The following is a 26648-nucleotide window of genomic DNA, read 5'->3' on the forward strand; positions in this document are numbered from 1 at the left end:
CTATAGGTGTATACCACTACACCTGGCTAATTTTAATTTTTTTTAGAGACAGGGTCTTGTTGTGTTAAACACGCTGGTGTTAAACTCCTGGCCTCAAACAATCCTCCTGCCCCAGCCTACCAAAGTGCCCAGATTACAGGTGTCAGCCACCACATGTGGCCAGAAAGTAGTATCTTTTTATTTTTTTAAGAGCACTGCCCTTCCCCTGGCAGTTCCCATAATCCACAAATCTTAATAAATTAGAAACACAGTGGTCCTAACCAGCAAATGAAGTGGTTTTAACTATTTTTGAACCAAATCATTCATCCAGTTAGTTCAGCCATAAAGGGAAAAAAAGTCTCTAAATCTGTGCTTGTGGCTTTGTTTAGATTCCCTTGAGGAAATGGAAGTATGAGAGCCCAGGGCATGTCAGACTCCCTCAGATCTACCAGGAACTAAAAGTTAGTGGCCCCAGACATAAGCCCAACTTAGTGTCATTGACAAAAGTTCTAGGCTCTAACTTAAAGGGAATCTCAGAGATGAAGTGTAATACATTCATTTCTTAGCTGAGGAAACTTAAAGGCCAGAGATGTTAAGTGATTTGCCCAAGATCACAGAATTAACAGAAGACTGCCATCTCCTATCTACTTTCTACTAGGCAGCAGCTGACTGAAAGTAGAATTTACACTATTCGAATAGTATAAATCCAGATTCATAAATTCAGAATCAACAAGGTTTTAGTCATATAATAACCCAAATTAATTTGTCAATACTACTCAGGAATACTAGACACAAAATCAAATGTTCATGAGACCCAAAGCCTTTTTTAAAAATTCCAATGAATTAGTTCTATAGAACCAACTTCTTTTTTTTAATCCCTTTTTTCACTTTCTGTATTATCTAAGGCCTGTGGGATATCTCACTAACAGAGTAGAATGCAAGATCTCAGATGTGTAACTGCCACCAGTCTCCTGACTTGAGTTTGGCTGATTATTTCTACGAGATTTTCATTTCTTTGGCTGTTAAGCTAGGACTGTTCTGCTTGTCTGCTGGCTTTTTTTGGGGGGAGGAGGGGCAAGCTCTTTAGAGAAGGGTTAGCCTTTACTGACTCTTGGTAAAACAACCCTCAGTTGAAGGGAGGTCAAAGACTGAAAAACACAAAACTATACTGACTCTTCACTCCAGCCTTCTTACTCACTGTACTATTTTCTACAAACTCTCTCAGTAACTGACCAAAGATCAGCCCTATGTTCATGGCATTTCAGAAAGAAAAGAAAAACATTCAGAGAGGTTGAGACAAGAATAATTCTTGCTGATATGGAAAGGTTCTATCTTGCTTTTGATTACAGCCAAGCTTCACAAGTTTCTTGAACCACTAATGCCACCTGGTGGCCAGCCCAGATAACAATAATAAAACCTAAAATTCATGTATTGATATCTCAATCTGTACTGTATTATAACAAATCATACAGGAAGTTGGGGCAACATGGGTTGAAAGAGTTGATTATTCCACCCTCATCTCTCAATATTTTTTGTGAAACAATCAATTTTTAGTTTCTGGGAAAAACACATTCTCAAAGGAAATAGCCAAATGTTTCGCACTTCCAAAAAAATCTTTCCCTTTTCACCAACCACTCAACAAAAATACCCCAAACCCAGCGACTCCAGTCACATAATACATGTGCAAAAAGGGGCTTTAATTGGTAAGTAAAATCAATTTTATTAGTAAGGCTCTTTCCACATGTCCAAAACAAACAATAAATTCCAGGGAAAACAACCTATATACAATGAAATTAGAAGTATCTCAGGATGACAAAAAATATACAAATATGTACACCCATAATCACCGCCGCCTCCGAAAACCTGAAAGGAAGGGAAACCAAGAATGAGGCAAAGGACAGTTGGAAAAGCTAAAGGGACAGGAAAAGAGGACATCTAGAGAGAAGGGCTCACAGGGATAGGGTCTCCTAGCAATACATCGAATATCTTCCCAGGACGAAAGATGAGAAGTCAGAATAAAATTGAAATGGGATAATGGTTCCTTCAAGTTAAACTTTAACAGTTCTATTTAGGGCCTGAACAGGAGCTGTGGAACCTTACACGTGGAATCCAGAGATTCATTTTGTGAATGATGCTGATATCCAGCTTAGGAAAGAAAAAAATAAAAGCCCACCTAAGGAGATTATTGTCCAGTATGCAAGAGATACTACAGGGGTTGTTGAGACCCAGAATGGCAAATCCAAAGAGTCTCAACTTGTATTCTCCACCTTGCACCTGATCACCTAAGTCCTAGCAGTTCACTGACCTTTTTTCTTCCGACCTTTCTTAGATACCTTCTTCCGCTTCTTAGCAGGATTCTGATCCTGGAGACAGATGGAGAAGTGAAGGAATGGCACTGTGCTTCTGAGAGCTAGCATCCCTTCCCAAGTTCCTCATGGTAATAAGCCCTACATACATTTGGCTGAAAGCATGAAAGTCATCTCCTATTACAATGGTTATCTCAAACTCACCTCATCAAGATGAGCAGTTCCTCCTGTCAAAGCACTGATGTCACTGAAGTGTGTAAGGGAATGAAGTTGTGAGCTCATGACATTTGCTCGTTTTCGCCGTCCTTTCTCTTTCTTACTGACGCTTAAACGCACCATCATGCTCTCCTCATAATTAATCCTGCCAGAGAAAGACAGTTTCCAGCAGGCTCAGACCATGGAGATGGAAAGCTCCAGCCCAGAACCTGGGCCCAAGTATTTACTCATCCCTTGTTCAGGGAGTTCTCAAGAAGTTTCAGAGCAGATCAACACAGTATTTAGTAAGGACATACTGAATGCTCAACACTGAGCTTCCTCAACGAAATGTGCTCTACGCTAGAACTTCCCTCATCCTAGATATGACTCCATAGCCTATCCATACATAATACTACTTAAAAATTATACCAAAATTTTTTTTATTTCAGCATTTCAGATCTATAAACAGGTTTCCCTAAATTTGTCCTTTCATGCAAATCCATCAACTGTAAAGACTGCACCTGAGCAAAGTTGATGAGTCTGTATTCAATTACACTGCTTTTTTACTTTCCTTCCCCAACTCATCTAACTCATAATAATAAAAACCTGCCTTTATTGCCTTCTGCACATAAGTGAGAACTGTGACAGTGAAACACAGAATTTTAAAGTTGTACTATGTGGAACTGCATGTATTCCTCTTTGTACTGCTTTTTTTTCTTTTTTCCCCTCAAATCTCATGTCGAGTTGCAATGTACTGCTTTTGCTTTGGACTAAACAGGAAAAAAAAAAATTCTACTTTCTATTCTGTACTCCAAACTCCTCTTAGAAACTATCATCCCAAATTTTTCACTCTGTTTTCTATATAACGTTAATTCTCTTGGCACCAAACTTAGTCACAATTGTCTAAAGCGCGAGGACAGGACTCCAATGTAGGAATAAATTTCGAATGCAAGGGCTCACACCTGTGTTGGTCCTCCTGACTCTGGCGGGTAACATGGGGATGCCGAGCATCACGGATTTCCTCTGGAGCATCTGAGTACTGCTCCTTAAGTTCACGAATGACAGAGCTGCTCAATGCCCGTCTCTTAGCTCGTTCTAGACGCTTCTTCTCCCGCTCAGCTTCTGTTTCATCTATATGATGAAAATAAGCAGGAGTTATCCAAGAACAGAGAAAAGAAGAGAAACATTCATGCTGAGGAGGCAGCAGCCAAAATGCATACCATAATGCACTGGAACCAAGCGTGGCGGAACATATTTCTTAGACACTCCTTTCACAGATTTCTTCCCTGAAGCTTCAGACTGGCCATCTTCTGCTTCATCATCCTCCTCATCTTCAGAATTCAACTAAAAAAGAAACAATGTCTGCAAATTTAGGAAGCATTCATAAGTGAGAAGAAAACCCAAAGCTGGAGTACCCTGGGGAGGTGGGAATATAAAAAGGGAGAAAAGGGAATCTCATACTCAGCATTCTAACACACAAGTTATAAAATCAAGTTCTAAGAGAATCCTAGGGGATCCAGGATCACCACGAGGCTCATCTAGGTATAGATCCTTCAGAAAAAAATCAGGAGAATAATACAACCCAAAATACAACCCCTTACCTTGCTCATCATATTGCTGGGATGAGGTTTAAAACGAAGTGGGTCATTCTCACCTGAAATAAATAACCCAAGGGATTTCACAAAATTTGGAACTTTACAATGGTTCCCACAACTTCATGATGGTCTCCTCACTTACTAAGGCTGCCTGTCACTGCAGTCTTGACCAGTTTGTCAATCTGATATTTCAGTTTTTGGTCCAAGGGCCGAAGCTTTTCCAAAACCTACAATATGGTAGTTAAACAGGATTATATTCCCTTCCCAAAATGAAGCACATACCAGAGTCTTTATATTAAGATGCCATATAAGGCACCTAAAATATATACAAAGTAGAGCAAATGAACAGAAAAATACCTTTTTTTCATTTGTTTTCCTTAAACATGAGAAGACACATTTAAATGAGAGTTACTATGTAACAGCCTTGGAGTTCAAGATTTAGAAACCTAAAACTCCAAGATGTCAAATGCTTCATACCGTGCGAATCTCCACCAGTCTCAAAACTGCATCATGTCCCTGAAGAGACCTTCCCGAGGCTTTGTCCAGAATGAGGTGGGTCAAATCCATAAGGTACATGAGCAGCAGCTGGTCTTTCACTTCCAAGAAGCTGAGACCCTGAGTTGAATAAAACAGAAAGAGATGCAGATTTGGTTGTAGCCAAAAAACCAGGAGGAAAGTCTAGGGTAAACAGGATGTTTTTCCAAGTTCAAGATCTTCCCAATCAGTTCATATTATGTATCTGGAGTAGTCTCAAGAAGTAGCTATGCCTAAGATGGCCAATGAGAAAATTATGGTAATACAAGAGAAACATCGCTCAGAGAATTAATGAAAGACAATGAGAAGAGGAAAATCAATAAACTACCCCCAAGAAAAGACTATAACAGGGTTTCTCAACCTCAAATTTTTGACATTTGAGGCCAAAAAATTTTTTGGGGAGGGCTGTCCTGGGCATTGTAGGTTTTCAGCAGCATTCTTGGCCTCTACCCATTGTTGGCCCCTCCAAGCTGTAACAATCAAAAATGTCTCCATACACTGCCAAATTTTAAATTAATTCAATCAAAGCAATTACCAACTTCCTCCAATACAACGGAATATGATATAGGTAAAAACAATGATTTACATATAATGGCATAGAATTAAATCGATGCCAGCACAAGTTGTAGAAAGTATAATATGACTTCAATTGTGAAACTGTGTGTGTGTCGGGGGGGGAGTATGATGCATACATTTTATACACATAGAAAACTGTCTACAAGATAACACACAACCGCTACCCCAGGGTGAGATGAGGAAAAGGAAGAAATGGTGTATTTTAGACTGCGAAGAAGTGTTGCATATATTACTCTTATAATTTAAAAAATCTCAAAAAAAAAAAAGGTACCACAGTGGTTATCTCACAGTGGTGATTATACAGATCTTTCATTTTTTTCTTTGTGCTTTTACGTATCTTCCAAACTTCACACCCTGAGAAAACCTATTTGAGAGACGTTAAGTACTTTGGTCAAGATTACCCAGTAATACAAGCAGAGCTAAGATTCAAACGAAATCTGACTTCAACACCTAATCCTTGGATGTCTTTAAGCCAAACATGCTAAGCTCTTGAGATCAACACAAGTGTGGTACAGAAAGAAAGCAAAGGATTGAGAGTCAGAAAAACAGTTTAAGTTTTGAGTTACATATTTGGTAGTCAAATATTGAGTAAGTCATTTAACCTTGTGACCTCAGTCGTTGTAGTCTTCTTTTTTTGAGACAGAGTTTCGCTCTTGTTGCCCAGGCTGGAATGCAATGGTACGATCTCGGCTCACTGCAACCTCCGCCTCCCGGGTTCAAGCGATTCTCATGTCTCAGCCTCCCGAGTAGCTGAGATTACAGGCATACGTCATCACGCCTGGCTAATTTTTTGCATGTAGCAGAGATGGGGTTTCACCATGTTGGTCAAACCAGTCTCCAACTCCTGGCCGTAGGTGATCCACACACCTCGGCCTCCCAAAGTGCTGGTATTACAGGTGCGCACTATCACGTCTGGCCTTTTTTAAGACGGAGTCTCGCTCTGTTGTCCAGGCTAAAGTGCAATGGCACAGTCTCGGCTCACTGCAACTTCTGCCTCCCGGGTTCAAGCAATTCTCTTGCCTCAGCCTCCTGAGTAGCTGGGATTACAGGTGCCTGCCACCACGCCCGGCTCATTTTTTGTATTTTTTGTAGAGACGAGGTTTCACCATGTTGGCCAGGCTGGTCTCGAACTCCTGACCTCGTGATCTGCCTGCCTCGTCCTCTCAAAGTGCTGGGATTACAGGTGTGAGCCACTGCGCCTGGCCGACCTCAGTCTTATCAGTAATATATGTACAGTATTTCCTCCATGCCACAAAGAGAATTATGAGGCTTGGATAAGATAATGTGAAAGTACTTTGTAACCTATAAAGCATCTAATAAAAGTATTCAGTCAAAAAGATAAGTTAATAATATATTTGTTCAACAAACAAATATATAGTGATCTAAGAAGGATGCTGGTAACTCATCCTTCTCCAAAAGGCAGTGAAATGGTTCAAAGCATGGTACCCAGGGCTGGGCACAGTGGCTCACACCTGTAATCCCAGCACTTTGAAAGGCTGAGGCTGGCAGATCACCTGAGGTTGAGAGTTCAAAATCAGCCTGGCTAACATCGTGAAACCCCATCTCTACTAAAAATACAAAATTAGCTGGACATGGTGGCAGGTGCCTGTAATCCTAGCCACTCAGGAGGCAGAGGCAGGAGAATCACTTGAACCCAGGAAGCAGAGGTTGCAATGAGCCAAGATCGTGCCACTGCACTCCAGCCTGGGTGACAGAGTGAGACATCGTCTCAACAAACAAAACAAGAAACCATGGTACCCAGGACAAAAACAGGTAAGAATTTGAGAAGCAGGCTTTTCTGACGTGCTTGGGCATTGTCAAGTTCAAACTGAGTTACAAGCATGAGAGAAAAACAAAGATTCAAAACTTTTTGAATAAAAATGGACAATAAGAACATAAATGAATGATAAAGGCAAGAATATATTTTAAATGCTGTTAGTCATCTTTCTGTAAGTACAAATCTCCTGTAACTCCTATGCTTAAAAATCCTTCAGTGATTCTCAATGATTTTCATACTCATGTTTATCCATAGAATATTTGGCTTAAGTATCTTAGGACAAAAGCTCAATATATAAAAGCATATAATATCAGTTTTCCAGTTAAGTAGGCATGACAGACAGAGTTATTATTCCACATTGCCCCCAACCAATAATCCCTGAGAAGGTTCTACCAGACCTTAATTTGAAAACTACCATATTTCAATTGTTGTTGTTGTTTTTTTCTGAGATGGAGTCTTGGTCTGTGACCAGAGTGAAGTGCAGTGGCGTAATTTCCGCTCATTGCAACCTCCCCCTCCTGGGTTCCAGCGATTCTCCTGCCTCAGTCTCCCGAATAACTGGGATTACAGACAGGGACGTACCACAATGCCTGGTTAATTTTTGTATTTTTAGTAGAGATGGGGTTTTGCCATGTAGCCCAGGCTGGAGTGCAGTGGTGCAACCGTGGCTGATGACAGACAGCCTCAACCTCCTGGGCTCAAGTGATCCACTCACCTCAGCCTCCCAGGTAGGTAGGATTATGGGCACACACCACTGAGCCTAGCTAATTTTTAATTTTTTGTAGAGACAGGTTCATCATGTTGCCCAGGCTGGTCTCAAACCCGTGGGCTCAAGCAATTCTCCCACTTTGGCCTCCCCAAGTGCTGGGATTACAGGGACATAGTTCAAGTTTAAGATGCACATCGTTTTCATATTTTAACATCTCTGAAATCAGGATGCATGTTTCAGTCCCTGGCATCTTAGTATTATGTCATTTTGAGACAGGGGCTCATTCTGTCACCCAGGCTGAATGCAGTGGCACAATCATAGCTCACTGCAGCCTCAACCTCCCAGGCTTAAGCGATCCTCCAGCCTCAGCTTCCCGAGTGGCTGGGACTACAGACACACGCCATCATGCCTGGCTAATTTTTAATTTTTGTATAGACAAGGTCTCACTATGTTACCCAAGTTGGCCCCAAATTCCTTAGCTCAAGCAATCCTCCAGTCTTAGCCTCTGCCTCTGAAGTGCTCGGATTACAGGCATGAGCCATCAGACCCAGTCTGTCAACATTTTTTCTTCGTATATACAATAAGTGGTATGTCCCATTTAATAAATGTCTTAGATTAGATGAAATTTGAAAGTAACTCCTCAGATGGCCTACAATAATCTTCAGTGACTATCTTTCCAGTCTTATTTCCTACCCCCACCACACACAACACAGAATGTACATCCAACCACAAAAATGACTTCCTCCTTACCCATAATATCACCATGCTTTCAGGCCTTTGCACATTGCTTCTTTCCATCCCTCCTGTTTATTCCTCAAAATCCTATCACCTCCTCTGGGAAGCCTGTCCTGAATCTCTCTGCTCTTCTGGCAGTTAATTAATCCCTGGAGACTCCTCATAACTCTGTAATGTGACCACTACTATTAATACTAATATCTGTTGCTTTGCTTTGTCTTCCCACTAGACTTCAGCACAGAAACTGGATCTCATTTATGTTTGAAGCTCGAGCACTTAGGATATATAAAACACAATAAACATACAATGAAAGAACTACTGAGACCATTAAGTCAGGGGATGCTTAACGTTTGAGTACATCTTACCTTTTCTGTAGGATAGGCGCCAGCTTGAACTTTTTTTGTCAGTGATTGCACCTGTGCAGTTACAGCCATCACCTGAAATTAGCCCAAATAAAACAACTGACTAGACTTATCAAATCATGTCTGCAAATTGTGAAGAGCAAGAGCTACACAATGCCACCTAAAAATTATCTGAAACACTGACTATAGTACTATCTTCTCACTTCTGGGGAGAGATGGTTCTTCAGAAAGTAAAAAAAAAAAACAAACAAACAAGAAAAACTTTACACTTCTTAAAGAGCAGACTATCTTTTACTAAACCATAGGGAGGGGAAAAGGACAGAGACAGTAGTGATGGGAGGGCTGTAATTTTGTTTGAACTAGTTGAACTTACAATAAACAGAACTACATAGCTCCCCGACTTATGACTGAATTTCCACTTTACGAGGATCCAAAAGCAACATGCATTCAGTAGAAGCAATATGCATTCAATATGCATTCGGTAGTACTTTTCTCGTGACGCTGGGCGGCAGCATCAAACCGAAATTTCGATTTACGATATTTTCGTATTACAATGGGTTTATCAGGCCATAACCTCCATTGTTAAGTCGAGGAGTATCTATCTGTACATAAGTGTGTACCACCCGGGCACCGAAAGGGCAAATCATGTTACTATTCCAAGCACTGGTTTCCTTAACTACGTGAATAAAGGAAAACTATTCGGATGATTTCTTTTTGGAGTCTCTTGTATTCCCTTAGGTACAGAATCAATTACTTCGAATTCTGGCCTGAAAATATTTTCATTACATCATTTTACTCCTATGGTTTTGGGGAGCATTCATCTATCTCAACCACCAAAGTTTGGGGTGAGGCACATAAAGTCAAAACCAATCCATGACTAATTTATTCCAGAGGCGACACTACTCACTTGCTCCTGGAGATTTTTCAGAAGTGTCACGGCACTTGGCAGGTCTGACTCCAGCACCCCCTACAGAAGGGAGAGGAGGTAAGAAAAGTCATTTCTCAGAATTATAAGAAGGCGGAACGTCTAGGTTGAAAAACTGCCCTCTCTCCGACAGACACCCCGGACTCGGGGCCTTCACACTGCGGGTCACAGACCCGTCTTAAAGCCAGCCCCTTGGGTTACTAGACAGGAACAGTAACTCTAGCGAGTCCGCCTCCCTGAAGCAACTTTCATCACCACCCTTCCCTGGTATCAACAGTTTGCCTCCAGCCGCTGAAGGGAAAGAAAAACTCCATAATAGCTACGCGACGAAGTAACCACACTATACTCACCTGTGCCGCCATCTTCGCATGGCCCACCCCTTCCGGTTTCGTACTTCTTGAGCGCTAAAGGCGCCTATATAGATTTGATAGACAACTACCGCTTGTAAATCTAAGCCAATACGAATAAAGGCTCTCTCACTTCCGCCCCCAACAGGATAAACGAGAGGAGGAGTTTCATTTGGCCAATGGAATAAAGGAACCAGCTAAATTCGTCAGATTCCGAAAAGAGATGTCAGGACGAAAACAAGTACTTGTCAAAGAGCGTATGATTGGTAGACTGAATAAAATGATTGATGGCAAACCAATAAGAGATGGGCAGATGTTTGTTTGACAGTTAGAAATACCAATAGAAAAAAGGAATTAGCAGAGCGAACTCAGTGCGTATTGGCTCCCGTCTGCCGCAGACCCCAGTGTCTTTTTCACGGCACTTTTCTTGTAGTGCCTAAACCGGCCGCTAGGTGACGGGCCTTGTCTTCGCTTTGCAGTGTTGACGTTGCAAAGCCGCCATTGCTGGCTGCTAATCCAACGCCGACCACGCCAAATTCCTCACAGACCCCCGTGGTCCTAGGATTGACTCTGTGACAGTGCTCCTTGTGTGACCGTGGACAAGTCACTCGGTCTCTGAGCCTTCTTCATCTGTAAATAATAGAGCGGGGCCAGAGAATCCCAGAGCCAGAGTTTAGAAACCGACTGCGAGGACACCTGCCCTCTTGGTGCGCACCGTGGGGCGCTGAGGAACGTCTCCAATAACGCGACACTCTTCGCTCCTACCAGTTTGGGGACATGAAAAAGAATACGTTTTACAAGTGGAAGAACGGTTCATATTTACATGACTTGCCCCTGGTGACAGGTCTTCAGCAGAACTTGGTTCAAACCTAAGGCAGTGCACGTTTCAATATGGCCTGCCTCATCATTACCCAGTACTTTCAGATGTGTCCGCTCACTCTGGTTTTTCACCAGCTAGTGCAGTAGGTTGGATGGATACTCATTGTTTCCATTGAATGCCTCAGGAAATAAAGCACCAAAAGGATGAATGGTAGTCTTTCTTTTTTGCCCACAACCGTCCAGCAGAGCTGGGTCTAGAAATCAGATCTCCTGACTTGAAGCTGTCTTTTGGAATTAAGAATAACACCGGTATCTGGGCTGCTGGGGTGGGGAAAACTTGGTATCTAGGTCTTGCTGGACTCAAGAAGGCAGGAAGGTGTTCAGTCCCCACTCCTCTGACATTTATTTGCTGCTTCAGGCCCAGCATGGAAGCTCAGGATGCTGTTGGAGCATACTTAGTCAATTACCCCTTCCCTCTTTTTCTGCCTTCTCTCGTTTTAATTGAGCATTTTATAGGATTCCATTTTTCTCTCCACTCAGCATATCAAAAGGAAAACTGTTCCTCAGTTCTCTGCAGATGCCAACTGAGTGTGCTACAATTTATTTTTATTGTTGTTTGTTCTGTGACAGGGTCTCACTCTGTCACTCAGGCTGGAGTGCAGTGATGCCATCACAGCTCACTGTAGCCTTGAACTCCTGGGCTCAAGCAATTCTCCTGCCTTAGCCTCATGAGTAGTTAGGACTACAGGCAGGCACCACCATGACAGCTAATTCTTTTTTTGTGTGTGTGGAGACGTGGGTCTTGCTATATTGCCTAGGCTGGTCTCAAACTCCTCAACCTCAAGTGATCCTTCCACCTTGGTCTCCCAAAGTGCTGGGATTATAGGTGTGAGCCACCATGTCCAGCTAAGTGTGCTACAATTTAATCCATTCTGATACTAACCACCTGGAGTTAGCACAAACCCCTCAGGTTAAAGACTTAGTCCCACAAGACTGCCACACTCCCACATCAGATGCCAGTTACAAGTAACGGATCCCCAGGTTACCCACACCTCTCTCCTCTCTCGCTGGACTACAAATTGAGGATTCCCATGACTCCTTCCTCAGATTCAGAAGTTTGTTATAATGGCTCACAGGATGCAGAGAAACTCTTTGCTTAACTTTATCAGTTTATTATGAAGGCTATCATAAAGGATACAGATGAATCACTGAAGCATGCAGAGCAAGGTCTGGAAAGGTCCTGTGCACAGGAACTTCAGTCCCCATGGAGTTGAGTTGCACTATCCTCCCAGCACATGGATGTGTTCACCAACCTGGAAATTTTCTCAACCCCATCATTTAAGGTTTTTATGGAGGTCCCATTACATAGGCATGATTGATTAAGCCATTGTCCATTGTGATTAATTCAATCTCTAGCCCCTCTTCTCTCTCTGGAAGTTGGGCAGAGGGGTGGGTACTAAAAGTTCCCGCCTGTTTAGTCCATTCTGCCACTGTAACAAAAACATCACAGACTGGGTAATTTATAAATAACAGAAATTTATTTCTCACTGTTTTGGAAGCTAGGAAGTCCAAGATGAAGGCACCAGCCAACTTGGTGTTTGCTCTCTGCTTCCAAGAAGGTGCTTTGTGGCACATCCTCTGGAGGGGACATATGTTGTTTCCTCACTTGTTCAAAGAGCAGAAGGGCGGAAGGGAGGAACTCTCTCCCTCAGGCCGTTTTATAAGGGTACTAATCCCATCCACAAGGAGGAGCTCTCGTGGCCTGATCACTCCCAAGGTCCCCAACTCTTAATACTGTCATCTTGTGGGAGCCACAGTCCAACACATGAATTTTGCAGGGACACATACATTCAAACCATAGCATTCTAATCACATAGTTGGTTCCTCTGCCAGTCAGCCCCCATCCTTCAAGGGGCTTGACTTCATTAACATAAGATCAAGTATGGTTGTAAGGGGCTTGCTATAAATAACAGTAGCTACCACCTCTAACACTCTGGATATTCCAAGGGTCTGAGATACTCCATGTGAGGAACTGGGGACAAAAATAAAATATTAATTTATTGTATTACACTAGGAGCTCTGTGTCAGAAACCAGGGATAAAGACCAAATATATATTTCTTATCATATCACTATATCACTTACACTTCTGGGTTTTGTTTCTTTCTTTCTTTGTTGAGATGGAGTTTCATTCTTGTCTCCCAGGCTGGAGTGCAATGGTGTGATCTCAACTCGCTGCAACCTCTGCCTCCCAGGTTCAAGTGATTCTCCTGTCTCAGCCTCCCAAGTAACTGGGATTACTGGCGTGAGCCACTACGCCCAGCTAATTTTTGTATTTTTAGTAGAGATGGGGTTTTTCCATGTTGCCCAGGCTAGTCTTTAACTCCTGACCTCAGGTTATCCACCAGCCTCAGCCTCCCAAAATGCTGGGATTACAGGCGTGAGCCACCCCGCCCGGCCGCAATTACACTTTTCTTTTTTAGTATATGTGCTGCCAAAGTGAGCACAATTACACTTCTTACAAAAATTTTTTAGTGGTTGCCTTAGGGTTTGCAATGTACATTTACAACGAATCTAGGTCCACTTTCAAATAACATTCTCTCTCATGGTTAACGCAGTTACCTTATAACAAAATATTCCTAATTCCTCCCTCCCTCTCTAATAACATTGCTATAATTCATCCAACAACTTGTGCATGTGCTCTAATCACCCAATCCATTGCTGCTATTATTACTTTGAACACTTATCTATCAGATCAGATAGGATTAAGAAAAATATTTATTTTATCTTCATCTTTGCCTTCTCTATTGCTTTTCTTCCTTTATGTAGATGCAAGTTTCCGATTTATATAATCTTCTTATAGCATTTCTTGAGAGGCAGGTCTACTGGTGACAGATTCCCTCACTTTTGTTTAAGTCTTTTTTTTTTTAATTGGAGTAGCCTCCATTCTACAAAATAGAAAGACTCCCTTGAGGAAGTCTTTATTTTCTCTTTACTTTTGAGAAATAATTTCACTGTATACAAAATTTTAGTTTGGTGGTTTTTTTCAATACTTTATAAATATTTCACTTTACTTTATTCTTTATTGCAGATTTCTGACAAGAAGTTTCATGTTAATTCTTGTCCATTCCTCTATAGGTAACTTTTTTCTCTTCTTTAAGATTTTTCTCTTTGTCTTTGGTTTTTGCAGTTTGAATATGATATGCCTAGGTATAGGTTTTTTTGGTGTTTATCCTGCTTTGCTATTTTTCTCTAATCTTCCTGTGTTTATGGTTTAATTTCTGTCATTAAGTTTCAAAAATTCTCAGCCATTATTACTTCAAATATTTATTCTGCCCATTTCCTTCTTCTCCTGGTATTTCCATTACACACAACTACATCTTTTGTAATTGTCCCACAGTTCCTGAATATTCTGTTTCTTTTCTTTTTCTGTTATTTTTCTTTTTGCATTTCAGTTTGGGAAGTTCCTACTGACATGTCTTCAAGCTCATTGAGTATTTTCTCAGCCATGTCCAGTCTACTGATCAATCAAAGGCATTCTTCCTTTTGGTCAGTGTTTTTGACTCTAACATTTCCTTTTGATTCTTTCCTAGAATTCTCATTTCTGTTTACATTACCCATCTGTTCTTGAATGTTGTACACTTTTTCTCTTAGAGTCCTTAGCATATTAATTAATCATAGTTTAAATTTCTACTCCAATAATGTATTAATCATGTTTTTAAATTTTCTATATTTCATGAGGTTTTGACATTTTAGGGGCCTGCTAATCCTGGAAAGACTGCCTCTCGCAGAGCTAATTTCTAAAGGCAGTAAGCAAGTTGTCCATGAACATCAAGTAAACCAACCAATCCAAAGCCTATGTCCCTAACCACCTTCTTTATCTAACTCTTGCACACTGAAGCAATATTTCCTCTGCCCTAAGTAATCCCATGGACAAAGACCAGACAACTAGAGATCACTACTATAACTCTGAGCCTGCTAAAATTGTTCAGACTGGTCAAAGCTAAGCTATTTACCTTGCCCTCCTGCCTTTCCTGTAGAAAACACAATAAAGGCTGTGTGCATGCTTTTCTCTCTCTGTCTCCCTCCTGACTGAACCTGATGCTTCTCCATCTGGCCCTGTGTGTCATGACTTGCCCCCTCCCCTTAAGAACTGTAATAAACTCTTCTTTCAATACAGTTGTCTCCATGTTTGTCATTTTACCATACTCGATTAAAACAAAATCCTCAGTACATTTTAAAACAGATAATATCAAAATCTCTGCCATATGTGAGTCTGGTTCTGATGCTTCCTATGTCTCTTTGGATTGTGTTTTTTCTTGCCTTTTAGCATGCCTAGTAATTTTTGGCTGAAAGCAGACATGATGCACTGGGTAATAGGAATTGAGGTATATTTTGTGTGACGTTTTATTTTTATTTTTATCTGGCTATGAGTTAGACTGTGTTTAGTTTGCTGCAGCTGCAGGTGTAAAAGATTTTAATTTCCTCTAAAGTCCTTGTGTTTGTCTCCTCTGTTGTCTTTAAGTTTCCCTAGAAACTCTTTCTTAAATAGAATCTAAGCCTTGCAGCCATTTCAGCTATAATCCACCTTCACTATTCAGGAGTCCTGTTGATGTAGTAGCAAGATATGGGGTAGGAGAGCTTTCTATAATCCTATGATTAGGGCTCAGTATTTTAGTGGGCCTGTGACTTGAGACTGTAACCTTCATAATTGCTTCTCAGGGTGTTTTTTTCCCCCCATATGTGAGACAAGAAGGCCAGAATGAGATGGAGCTAGATAATCTCGCTTCCCCCAAGTAAGAGAAGCCTTTGGCGAAGGCTTTCCCCTTGCTGAGTAAACCTTTGTTGTGAAGAAAGCTCTGGTTTTATTTCTTTGTTTGTTTTTGTTTTTGTGTTTTTTGTTTGTTTTGTTTTGTTTTGTTTTCTCTGGTTTTATTTCTAAATGGTTACTTTACCCTCCCCTGGCCAAACATAAGGATATTTTTCTCTGTTCTTCATCATAGAACCTGGTGGGAGGTAAAACTCATTAAATGTGGGTGCTCCCCTAAGACTGGGCTCCCAAGAGTTTTTAACTCTCTAGCTAATCCACACTCAGCCTCTGGAAATTCATTAAAGTTACCATTTAGGTGTTCTGTCAGTTACTGTCTCCAGCAACTCCTACTTCAGGTAAGCTGACCTGTATTCTCTATATTCACCTGTCTTCCCAGTTTTCAAGGTGGTAGTTTGTCCTGTAACCAAAATTCTTTGATAGAGCTAAGAAAAGTTGTAGGTTTTCGGTTCAGCTTTCTTCTTGCTTTGAGAATGAGAGTGATCTCTTTACATGTTGGAGTGTTCACAATCAGAAGTGTTCCCACTAGATTCTATGTGAGTAACATGCCTTCATTTTAAACTAAAACATTTTGTACATACTTATTTTTCACCTAGGAAAACGTTATATTTATTAAATTAAAATAATGAGTAATTCAATTTACCAATTATGATTTTACATAGGTATCACTATAACTGTGCTAGCTATATCAAATATTCAAATAAACACATTATAATGTTAAATTAGTGTGAGAAAAAAGCATTGAAACAATTGACAACAACTAGTTTGATGATGTTTGTGTATAACACTAGAAACAATACATATTCTTGATATGTTATACAATACAACAATATCTTATGTTGATTGTTAAAGTAAAACAATCCCACCAAAACAACAAAGGAGTGTTTTACAGGAAAATATTTTACACTGCTTTAGTTTTTTAAAGAGCTTTATTGAGGTATAATTTGCATAGCATAAAATTCACCCTTTTTAAGTATACGATTCAATTATTCTTAAAGAAAATTCACGTTTGTGTAAGCATCACCACAATCTAGTTTAGAGCACTCTCAACACTCCAAAAGGATCCCGTGCACCCATTTGCAGTCCATTGCCATTTCCACCACCAGTTTCAGGCAGCCACTACCTTCTGTCTTGATAGAGTTCCCTTTTCTGGACCTTTCATATAAATGGAATCATAAAATATGTGGCCTTTTCATCTGGATTCTTTCATCAAGATGTTTTTGAGGTTAATCCATGTTACATTAATAACATGTATCAGTACTTCATTCCTTTTATTGTTGAATAATATTCCATTGTATGGAATTTTGTTTTTCTGTTCATCAAATGATGAACATTGGGATTATTTCCATTTTTTGGCTCTAATGAATAATGCTTCTATGAACACATTTGTATAAGTCTTTGTGTGGATATATACTTTCTTTTCTACTGAGTAAATACCTAAAAGTGGATGGCTAGATCATTTGGCACATGTATGTTAAGCTTTTAAGAAAAATTCAAACTGTTTTCCAAAGTAGCTGTGCCATTTTACATTCTCACCAGCAATGTTTGAGGGTTTTGGTTTCTCCACATCCTAGCCACAACTTATTATTGCCTGTCTTTTTTGTTAGAGTCACACTAATGGGTGTGAAGTGGCATCTCATTGAGGTTTTAATGAGAATTTCTATAAGGATTGATGATATTGAGCAATATTTTCATGTCCTTATTATACATTTGCATATCTTTGTTGAGATGTCTATAAATCTTTTCTTTCTTTAACCTTGCTAATTAGCTGGCTTTAAGTCTATAAATCTTTTGCCTATTTTAAAATTCAGTGGTCTTATTATTGAGTTGTAATAATTCTTTGTCTATTCTTAGCACAAGTCCTTTATTAGAAATATGATTTGCAAGTATTTTCTTACAGTTTGTGGCTTGGATTTTAATTTTCTTTTTAAAATTTTAATCTTCTTAATGGTATCTTTTGAAGCACAAAATCTTTCAACTTTGATGAAGTCCAACTTATCAATTTTATCTTTTATGAATTATGCTTTTGGCATTGTATTAAGAACGTGTTTCTTAACTAAAGACTTTTCCTATGTTTTCTCCCAAAAATTGTAAGTTTTAGATCTTACATATAAGTCTATTTCTGTGTATAGTGTAGAGTGTGGTCTAAATGTATCTTTTTGCATATGTGTATCCAGCACCATTTCCTCAATGAATTGCTTTGGAATCATTGTTGAAAATAAATTGATCTGCCTTAGTTTTAAATTTTAACTAAATGAAAAATTCAGCATGTCTGTTGCACTAGACACATTTCAAGTACCCAACGGCCATGTTGGGCTAGTGACTACCACACTCAATAGTGCAACCCTAGGGAACACAAAGATGAAAATATTACAGTTCTCAACCCCAAGGACCTCATATTCTGGTGACATAAACTTAAGAAAACTGAAGCAGCATAAGAATAAGCAATATGCTAACAATGAAAAGCAACAGCAGGAAAAAACCCAGAATGTTTGTAAATTAATGCATTCAAAGAGTGGCTGTATATATACATATTCGTAATCTTTGACTAAGGAATCCATCTCCTAGAATTTTTCTATTGAAATCATTCAAAAGAAGAAGAAGCCGTGTGTACTTATGTTTAGAGATACATTATTTATAAGTTAAAAAAACTACAAACAGGGAATCAGTGGGAATGAGGGGTAACTGCTAATAGGTATGGCATTTTTGCTGGGGTAATGAAAATGTTAAAAAATTTGATAGTGGTGATGCTCACAACTCTGAATATGCTAAAAACTACCGAGCTATACATTGTAAAAAGGTAATTTCTATGGCATATGAATTATATCTCAATAACAATGTTATTTAAAACTACAAACGATCTAAATATCAAACAAGTAAATGTTAATATTTTAACTCAGAAATAGCAAATAAGTATCTCTGTAGCTCCATTTATTGGGCATTTATAACATGCCAGGCACTATTCTGAGCACTTTACATGCATTAATTTGGTGGTTCTCAAAGAGTGGTCCTCAAACCAATAGCATCCAGTATGCGAATTCAGGCATCCCAGGCTGGAGTGCGGTGGCATGATCTTGGCTTACTGCTACCTCCACTTCCCAGGTTCAAGTGATTCTCCTGCTTCAGTTTCCTAAGTAGCTGGGATTAGGAAACTGCATACCACGTTGGCTAATTTTTTTTTTTTTTTGTATTTTTAGTAGAGATGGGGTTTCACCACATTGGTCAGGCTGGTCTCTAACTCCTGATCTCAAATGATCCGCCTGCCTCAATCTCCAGGGATTACAGGCATGGGCCACTGCACCCAGCCAAGAAAATGTGTCCTAACAAAGCTTCTGTGTGCTTCTGCAGCATGAACAAGTTTGAGAATCTCTGTATGTATTGGGCCATTCTTGTATTGCTATGAAGAAGTACCTAAGACTGGGTAATTTACAAAGAAAGGAAGTTTAATTGGCTCACAGTTGTGCAGGCTTTACAGGAAGCACAGCACCAGTATCTGCTCAGTTTCTGGGGAGGCCTCAAGGAACTTTTACTCATGGCAGAAAGCAAAGTGGGAGAAGGCACGTCACATGGCAGGAGCGGGAGCAAGAGAGGGAGAGGGTGCCACACACTTTTAAACAACCAGATCTTGAGAGAACACCCTCACTATGGTGAGGACAGCACCAAAGGGATGGAGCTAAACCATTCATGAGAAATCTACTCCCAGGACCTAAGCACCTCCACCAGGCCCCACCTCCAACATTGCGGATTACATTTCAACATGAGATTTGTGGGGACACATATCAGAACTATATCACTGTACTAAGTTATCTAATTCTGACAGCAAACCCACAGGTTAGCAATATTAACCCCATTTATAAAATCAAAGATTGCAAAAATATGAAATGCTAGTTGGTATTTTATAAGATTATGTGTGTGTGTGTGTATATATATATATATATCTACACACAACAACCATACAAAAAGTATATATTATACACATATACCCACCTCTTAGAAAGACCTGAACAAAGAGAATAATGTGATTGGGTAGGAGATCTTGGGTGTCATTTTTGTACTTGTAAAGTTTCAACAAAGTTTGTTTTGTGTGTTTCAGGGGTAGCTGTGAACTGTGAAAACACTTCAGGGACTGGCAAGTGTTTTCATAGCAGAGCCACCAAGCTGTGCCTAGAAGGGCAGGCAGAAAAAGTCCCGACAAGGTCAGGGCCTGGGAAAGCCCAGCCTGGGGTGAGGGTGCTGTCCGTAGACCAGTCAGACCTGTGGGGAGACTGGAAAGGGATAAGGTGGGGCAATTGGGTCAGTTTATGGAGCGCCCTTAAATGTCAGCCAGAGGAGTCCAGGCTTCATCTTAAAGACAACAGGAAGCCCTTAAAGTTTCTATGAATGTCAGCTATGTAAGAAGTAGTGCTTTAGAAAATCAAGTCTGCTAGCCATCTGGTGAAATGAGCAGCTGGAAGACTAGTTAAGGTGCTGTTGCAATTATCCAGACATGAAAAGGGGCTTTGCCTAGTGTTTTTAGAGAGAATGGAAAAGAAGGGAGGAGGCAGGACATTTCTACAGAATACTATAAATGTAATTGAGTACTTTTCTCCTGGATCCCTTCCCCTTTCTCTTCTCTAGTTCCCAGTTTCTCAGGGCAGTTTTCTTCGTTCTCTACCTGTGACCACAAATCTAGAATCTCTCATGCAAATAAATCAGAAACTAAATATTGCTTTCCCCAAGAATGACAAATTATGCCACCTATTCTATAAAATCGGATAGTATTATGATCTCTCTTAAAACATATTAACAGTGCTCAGTGCCTGTAGGTTAAAGTCCAAACTTCCTTAACTTGGTTCAGAAGGTACTTCACGAGCAGCTGAACCTGCCTTCTAGGCTCTTCTCTTGTCACATTCCCCTGATTGCTCCCATACTTTAGCCATTCTGAATCAATTTCAGTTTCTCTCAGGGCTTTGGACATTCTGGCCTCTCTGCCCAGCTCTTTCTTGACATATTCTGACATCATTTAGATCTGTGTCCCCACCCAAATCTCATACTGAAATGTAATCCCAATGTTGAAGGTGGGGCCTGGAGAGAGGTGACTGGATCATGGGAGCAGATTTCTTATGGCTGGTTTAGCTGCATTTCCCTTGGTACTGTCCACATGGTAACAAGTGACTTCTGGTGCGATCTGGTCATTTGAAAGTGTGCATCACCTCCCTCTCTCTCTCTTGCTCCTGTTTTCACCATGTGACCTGCCTGCTCCCTCTTCACCTTCCACCATGATTGGAAGCTTCCTGAGGCCTCCCCAGAAGCAGATGCCACTGTGTTTCCTGTACAGCCTACAGAACTGTGAGCCAATTGAACTTCTTTTATTTATAAATTACCCAGTCTCTGGGATTTCCTTATAGCAATGTTAGAACAAACGAATACATATTCCAATTTATCCTTTAAGTCTCACCTAAAATGGTATTTCTTCCAGAGAGCCTTCTCCTGATGTCCAGTGCAAATCATGTGGCCTTGCTTCATGCTCCGATGGCATCTGGGACTTTGCTCTGCAGAGCACCTGGTACTTCCTCCATCATAGTACCTGTTCCATTATATTGTAACCACCTCTGTGCTTGTCTGCCCCTCTACATGTTAAAGTCATTGAAATGGACACTGGACCTGAGGAATCCCTGAGCAGGAAAAGCCAGTTAGGCCTCCTAAGTGATCTTAACCTTGATCTTCAAACATAAGTGAAATTTAACTTGGGCTATTTTTTGTAAATCCCTATATTAAAGAAAAAAAGAACTTAAGCTCAAGAAATCAGAAGCAACCAACAAACTTATAATTGTGTGACTAGGGACTTTCCAACAGCATAGACCAAATAAGACCGCTGCATTACTATAACTAATCAAATGTTTTCTTTGCCTTACTTCCATGTTCCTCCTATAAAAGCCTCCCACTGGTGTACCCTCAGTGGAGTCCCCCAGCCACTTCTGCTTTGGAGCTGCCTGATTCATGAATAGCTGTTTGCTCACGTAAAGTCTTTCAAATCTTATGTGCCTCAGTTTATCTTTTTAACAACATTATTCTGTGAGCTCCTAAAGTCAAGAATATGCCTGCCACAAAGTTGGTGCTAATCCATGTTGGTGGAATGAAATTCCTGGGGTGTGAAGAGCTGTGTTCCCATTAACTGCAGTGGAAGAGTCGGCCTGGAAGGAGCTGGGATCTGAAGTTAGACAGGGCCCAGTGAGATGGGGCAGATCCCAGAGAACATTCTCATTGCAGAGGCTGGAAGGATGTCCAGACCAGCCTGGCAGCAGATGAAAGGAGGTAGTCTATTAAAGCAGTCAGAATCAGGAAGATGTTCTAACAAGAGGGCACTGGAACAGGTTTGGAAAGCCAAGCAGGCAATAGATAGTCATAGACACCACTTAGGAAGCATTCACTGTTTGTTAGAACCTGTGCCTATAACGTCATATATGTAATCCTCAAGATAAGTATATGGAGTAGTTATTGCCATCCACATTTTACAGATAAGACTAAGGTTTAGAGCTGGGATTCAGAGCAAGATCTTCTTGGTTCCAAAGCCTGTACTCCTTCCTCTACATTAGTGCTTCTCAAACTTGAATGTGCACGAAATCACCTTGGGGTCTTGTTAAAATGCTAATGTCTTAATAGATCTAGGCTGGAGCCTAAGTTTCTGCAATTCTAAAAAACTCCCACTGACGCTGATGCTGATGCTGCCAGTCTATGGATTATATTTTGGGTCATAAGACTGCACATGATACTGCATGTTTTTCTCAGAGAGGTTAAATAACTCACTTAGGTCACATAGCTGGTTTGTGGTAGAGCCAGGATTTCTTAACCTACGTCTGACTCCAAAATCTATGTTTTTAGTTATCAAAATATGCTGTCTCCTTCTATGAGCAGGAAACAGTGCCCCCAGCTTCTTGGCTAGGGCTTAAGGGAAAAATCTAATCCCTGAGAAGTAGATAGGGGCCAGAAAAACTAAGAGGGTTACCAAGGCAAGGCCTCTGGCAGAGGGAACCAGAGCTCAGTTACCAGCCTGCAGCACAGGGTGGGGCCCAAGTCTTAGGAACAAGATAGAAGCTGAATTTCCAGAACTAGGGCACAGCAGTGAGGGTGATGATGCTGAGACTCCAAGTGTGGGCCAGAGCCCATGCAGGTCCTCCTTCTGGGTCCTCACATGCATCTGGGGACAGGGGCGGGACTGACCCTGCAGGTGTAATGAGGCACGAGAGAGGGAAGAAGGACACAAGGGCTGGGAGCCAGACCACTCCTCATATTCTTTCTCCCAGGATTCTTGGCACTGCCTAGAGAGACAAGCCCTTCTTGAGGATCACCTTTGGGGCTGTAGACCCCACTCCCTCACTTCCCTTTCTCACCATCCATTCTCTTGATTTCAAGCCTTCCTCCCACCCTTGGTCCTCCACATGCATGCTCCCGGTTTGCAAGAGAGGATGGTTCCATATCTCAGGTCCTTATTCCACTGACAGAGCTCTGTTAGGAGCCATAATAATTACCTTATATTTTTCTTCCCTTTTTTCCATCCCACCTTTTCCCTTTGATAGGCCAGGACACATGGTGGGTCTCTGAAAAGGCAGAAACTGGGAAATTAGTATGGGCTTAGTGTGGGACCTGCAGTGGGGAGAAGCGGAGCAGCACAGAGCAGAATAAGAGTAGAGAGTTGGGCATTTCAGATGCTTCTGGTCTCATGCTTTCACATCAGGAATCCAGCCATCCATGCTACACCAGCTGTCAGCTCAAGGGCTGCATCAGAGTCATCAACTATATTAGGATCTTGCTCAGAACTTTCGATTGACTTTTGGCTAAAGGCCACTTTAGAGCTTCCACAACAAAGAACAGGTACAAATGTGACCTTCAGGATAAGTTCCAGAGTTCAAAACAGAAAAACGACCAGATGAAATGACCACCTTTTTCTGAGCATGAACAATGTGGCATTTCAGAACCAGCCTTGCAAAAGAAATTATCAGGCATCATTATGTCACTGCTACCATTGTGGGAAAAAAAAAAAGTCTTTTTCACAAGCAGAAAGAGGTAATAACCTCTCTGCCATGAGGATAATCTCCCATGACCTGAGAGTCTACCATGTGCTACTGTCACTTCTGACCCCAGACAGATCTCGTCCAAGTGACCTCTCCTGAGAGAAGGATGTCCGGGAACAAAGAAGGGCTGAGGTTAAAAGGGGTTGCCATCCTCTTACTTATCCTTCCTTGGCCTCTTTGATTCATTTCTCAAAATTCGCTTTGATTCATTTTTGAGCACTGATTACTGTGTAGCCTCTGAAGACTCTGGTCAAACTGTCCACATGTGTCACTTAAAGAGGGATCCTGGAATCATTCATGACTTGAGAAACTTCCAAAAACTACACACATTTTTTTAAAAAATCAGCTTCCCCTAGTTGAATATACACATTTTATTTTTTTATATCCCAGTTGAAAAATATCCCCATGTGGCCGGGCATGGCAACTCATGCCAGTAATTCCAGCACTTTGGGAGGCTGAGGCAGGAGGATTGTTTGAGTCCAGGAGTTTGAAACCAGCCTGGGCAACATAGGGAGATTCTGTCTCTATTTTTTTTAAAAAATCACCTGGGGCAGTGGCTCATGCCTGTAATGCCAGCACTTTGGGAGGCCAAGGTGGGTGGACCACCTAAGCTCAGGAGTTCAAAACCAGCCTGGGCAACATGGTGAAACTCCATCTCTACTAAAAAATTAGCTGGGCATGGTGGTGTGCACCTGTAATCCCAGCTACTGGGGAGGCTGAGACATGAGAATCACTTGAACCTGGAAGGCAGAGGTTGCAGTGAGCAGAGATCGCACCACTGCATTCCAGCCTGAGCAACAGAGTGAGACTCTGTCAAAATAAATAAATAAATAAATAAATTGCCCAACGTGCATTTTATACATATACATAAAAGGTTCCAAATAGATACACTCTGACTATTAACCTTTGGGGATGGGATTGTGAATAGTGGAAGGGACTTCACTTCTTTTGCTTTATAGAAGATTTTATTGTTTGAATTTTTAAAGTAATGAGCATTACTTTTATAATTTGGGAGAAAGGAAAGAAGGAGGGAGGAAGGGAGAGAGGAAGAAAAAAGCAAGTTGAGAGCGAGAAGGAACAGAGAGAAAAAGAGAGAGCGAGAAAGCAAGCTACCTCCACCCTCCTCCACCCTCTCCCTGAATATGATCCAGAGAATCTCATCTATGCACCTCATCCTGCAAGAGCAATTGGAGCCCTCATAGGAACAGAGGACAGCAGCTGCTCACTCTCTTTGGTACATTATTCATCATGTATTTATTTTATTTCGATTTGTCAGAGTCAAAAGAGCTCAAAATAAAAATACGTATAATAACTTTTGGCCATTTTAAGTATCAAAATGATAAACAATATTTAGGGAGACCAGAGGCAAGAGGGAGGCTAAGGGGAAAACATAAAAGGAACACGTTGGACAAAGAAGCAACAGCAGTCTCAAGTGAATAGCAATAAATACCAGTGTGCTTGAGAACCCAGGAGGCTGCTACTAAGCTTTTAACAACCTTGCCTCTAGAGGCTGGGCCAGAAAAGTAGACATAGAAGCCACTGTCTCCTTGATTCCCTTCTTTCCTCCAAATGCCCACAGCGTTGGTCAGCAGCTGCGGATGTGGTTCCTCAAGATTCATCCTCTCAAGATCCACCTCCAAGCTCGCCTTCCCCAGAAACCCTCCCCTCTCTGCCCTGCCTTTCCATGACAGCGCTTTCTCATCCCCCTGGCTACAGCCTTAGCTTTCCAGTTATTCTGCACGTGGTAACGATGTTGCTTGTGTATTTATTCTAATGATCTGAAAACTCTATGAGCACAAAGGCCCCTGGTGCACCTCTTCACCCCTCTCTGTGTCTAGCTGCTGCCTTGTCCACAGAGGGTGTCCAGTGACCTTCCATCCCCTTCCCGCCACCTCTCCGTGCTCTTCTCCAGTGACATTGCCTAGAAGCCCGGAGGACCGTGGTTAGCAGATGACCATGCAGGCACGTCTATCTAATTCTAGCCAAGGGCATGGGGGAAAGGACAGAGCCCAGGGACCTGTGGCCTATTCTCTGAGAGGACGCTGGGCTAATAATAGGAGGGGAGATTAGGGAGGGATTTGACTGCATTGTTATCTCACAGGAATGGCGTTTGAGAGCCTTGTTTCCAGCCTCTTACAAGAGTCACGCCACCCCCGACCCCTGAATCTCTGTGGAAGCACCCACTGCTTTTCCCCCTTTGTTCTCATCTCTCCTTCCATCTGCTCTTCTCTGTCAACCCATCCATCCTGCTCACCTTCCCCCAGCCCATTCCTTATTCTTTTGCTTTCCACTTTCTGGCCTCCTGCACCTATTCTCTCTCTTCCTCTGTGTCCTGTAAGTCCTTCCCATGTGTCCATCCCTGTGCTGGCCTCTTCTGTCTGCTGTCCCTCAACCCCTACCCTTCCCAGAACCCTCCCTGTCTTCACTTTCAGGCATCAAATTTGTTTTCCAGGCTTGTGGGCTTTGTCTCCTCTCCCTTAACACCTGGGGGCCACTCTGTGTCTGCCCCTCCACTGTCCCTGGGCCTGCGCCTTCTCCCAAAGCTGAGCTGGACAAGCACAGGTAACAGAGGCTAAGGTGGGCCGACAGCCACCACTCCCCCAGCAACTAGCAATCAGCCCTGCCAACACCAGGCATTTGAACACCTCTGAGAACAAGACCTGGGACGGGCAGGCCACAGAAACTTCCCTACACACAGTCAAGCTATTCTTAGGAACCCAGAACCACAAAAGGGCCCTTTGCTTTGTGTCACACCGCCCCCATGGAGCTGCTCTTAGCAGCCAAGGCTGTAATCTCAGAGACAAGGGGCCCAGGCACGGGAAGGCCAGGCTGGAGCCTGAGCCCCCTGCCCTGGCTTCTCAGAGCCACAGGCTCTGCCCTTGGGCAAGGTCACCTCCCCCACCATGCACAGA

General features: G+C 41.7%; 1 protein-coding gene across 1 annotated transcript; it reads right to left on the bottom strand.

Moving 5' to 3' along the window:
- Positions 1-1674: 1674 nt before the first annotated feature.
- NGDN (neuroguidin) lies at positions 1675-10252 on the bottom strand. Its single transcript, XM_012467186.3, has 11 exons — positions 10044-10252; positions 9676-9735; positions 8772-8843; positions 4553-4690; positions 4218-4302; positions 4082-4134; positions 3701-3824; positions 3443-3611; positions 2490-2646; positions 2285-2342; positions 1675-1842 (listed from the first exon to the last, which is right to left on the bottom strand). The coding sequence occupies exons 1-11, from the start codon at positions 10053-10055 to the stop codon at positions 1823-1825; spliced, it is 948 nt and encodes a 315-aa protein (XP_012322609.2). The 5' UTR covers positions 10056-10252; the 3' UTR covers positions 1675-1822.
- Positions 10253-26648: the final 16396 nt, after the last annotated feature.

The sequence above is a fragment of the Aotus nancymaae genome, unplaced genomic scaffold (genome assembly GCF_030222135.1).
Source record: "Aotus nancymaae isolate 86718 unplaced genomic scaffold, 86718_ANA_hifiasm-v0.15.2.pri h1tg000011l, whole genome shotgun sequence".
In the NCBI taxonomy this organism is placed as follows: Eukaryota; Metazoa; Chordata; class Mammalia; order Primates; family Aotidae; genus Aotus; species Aotus nancymaae.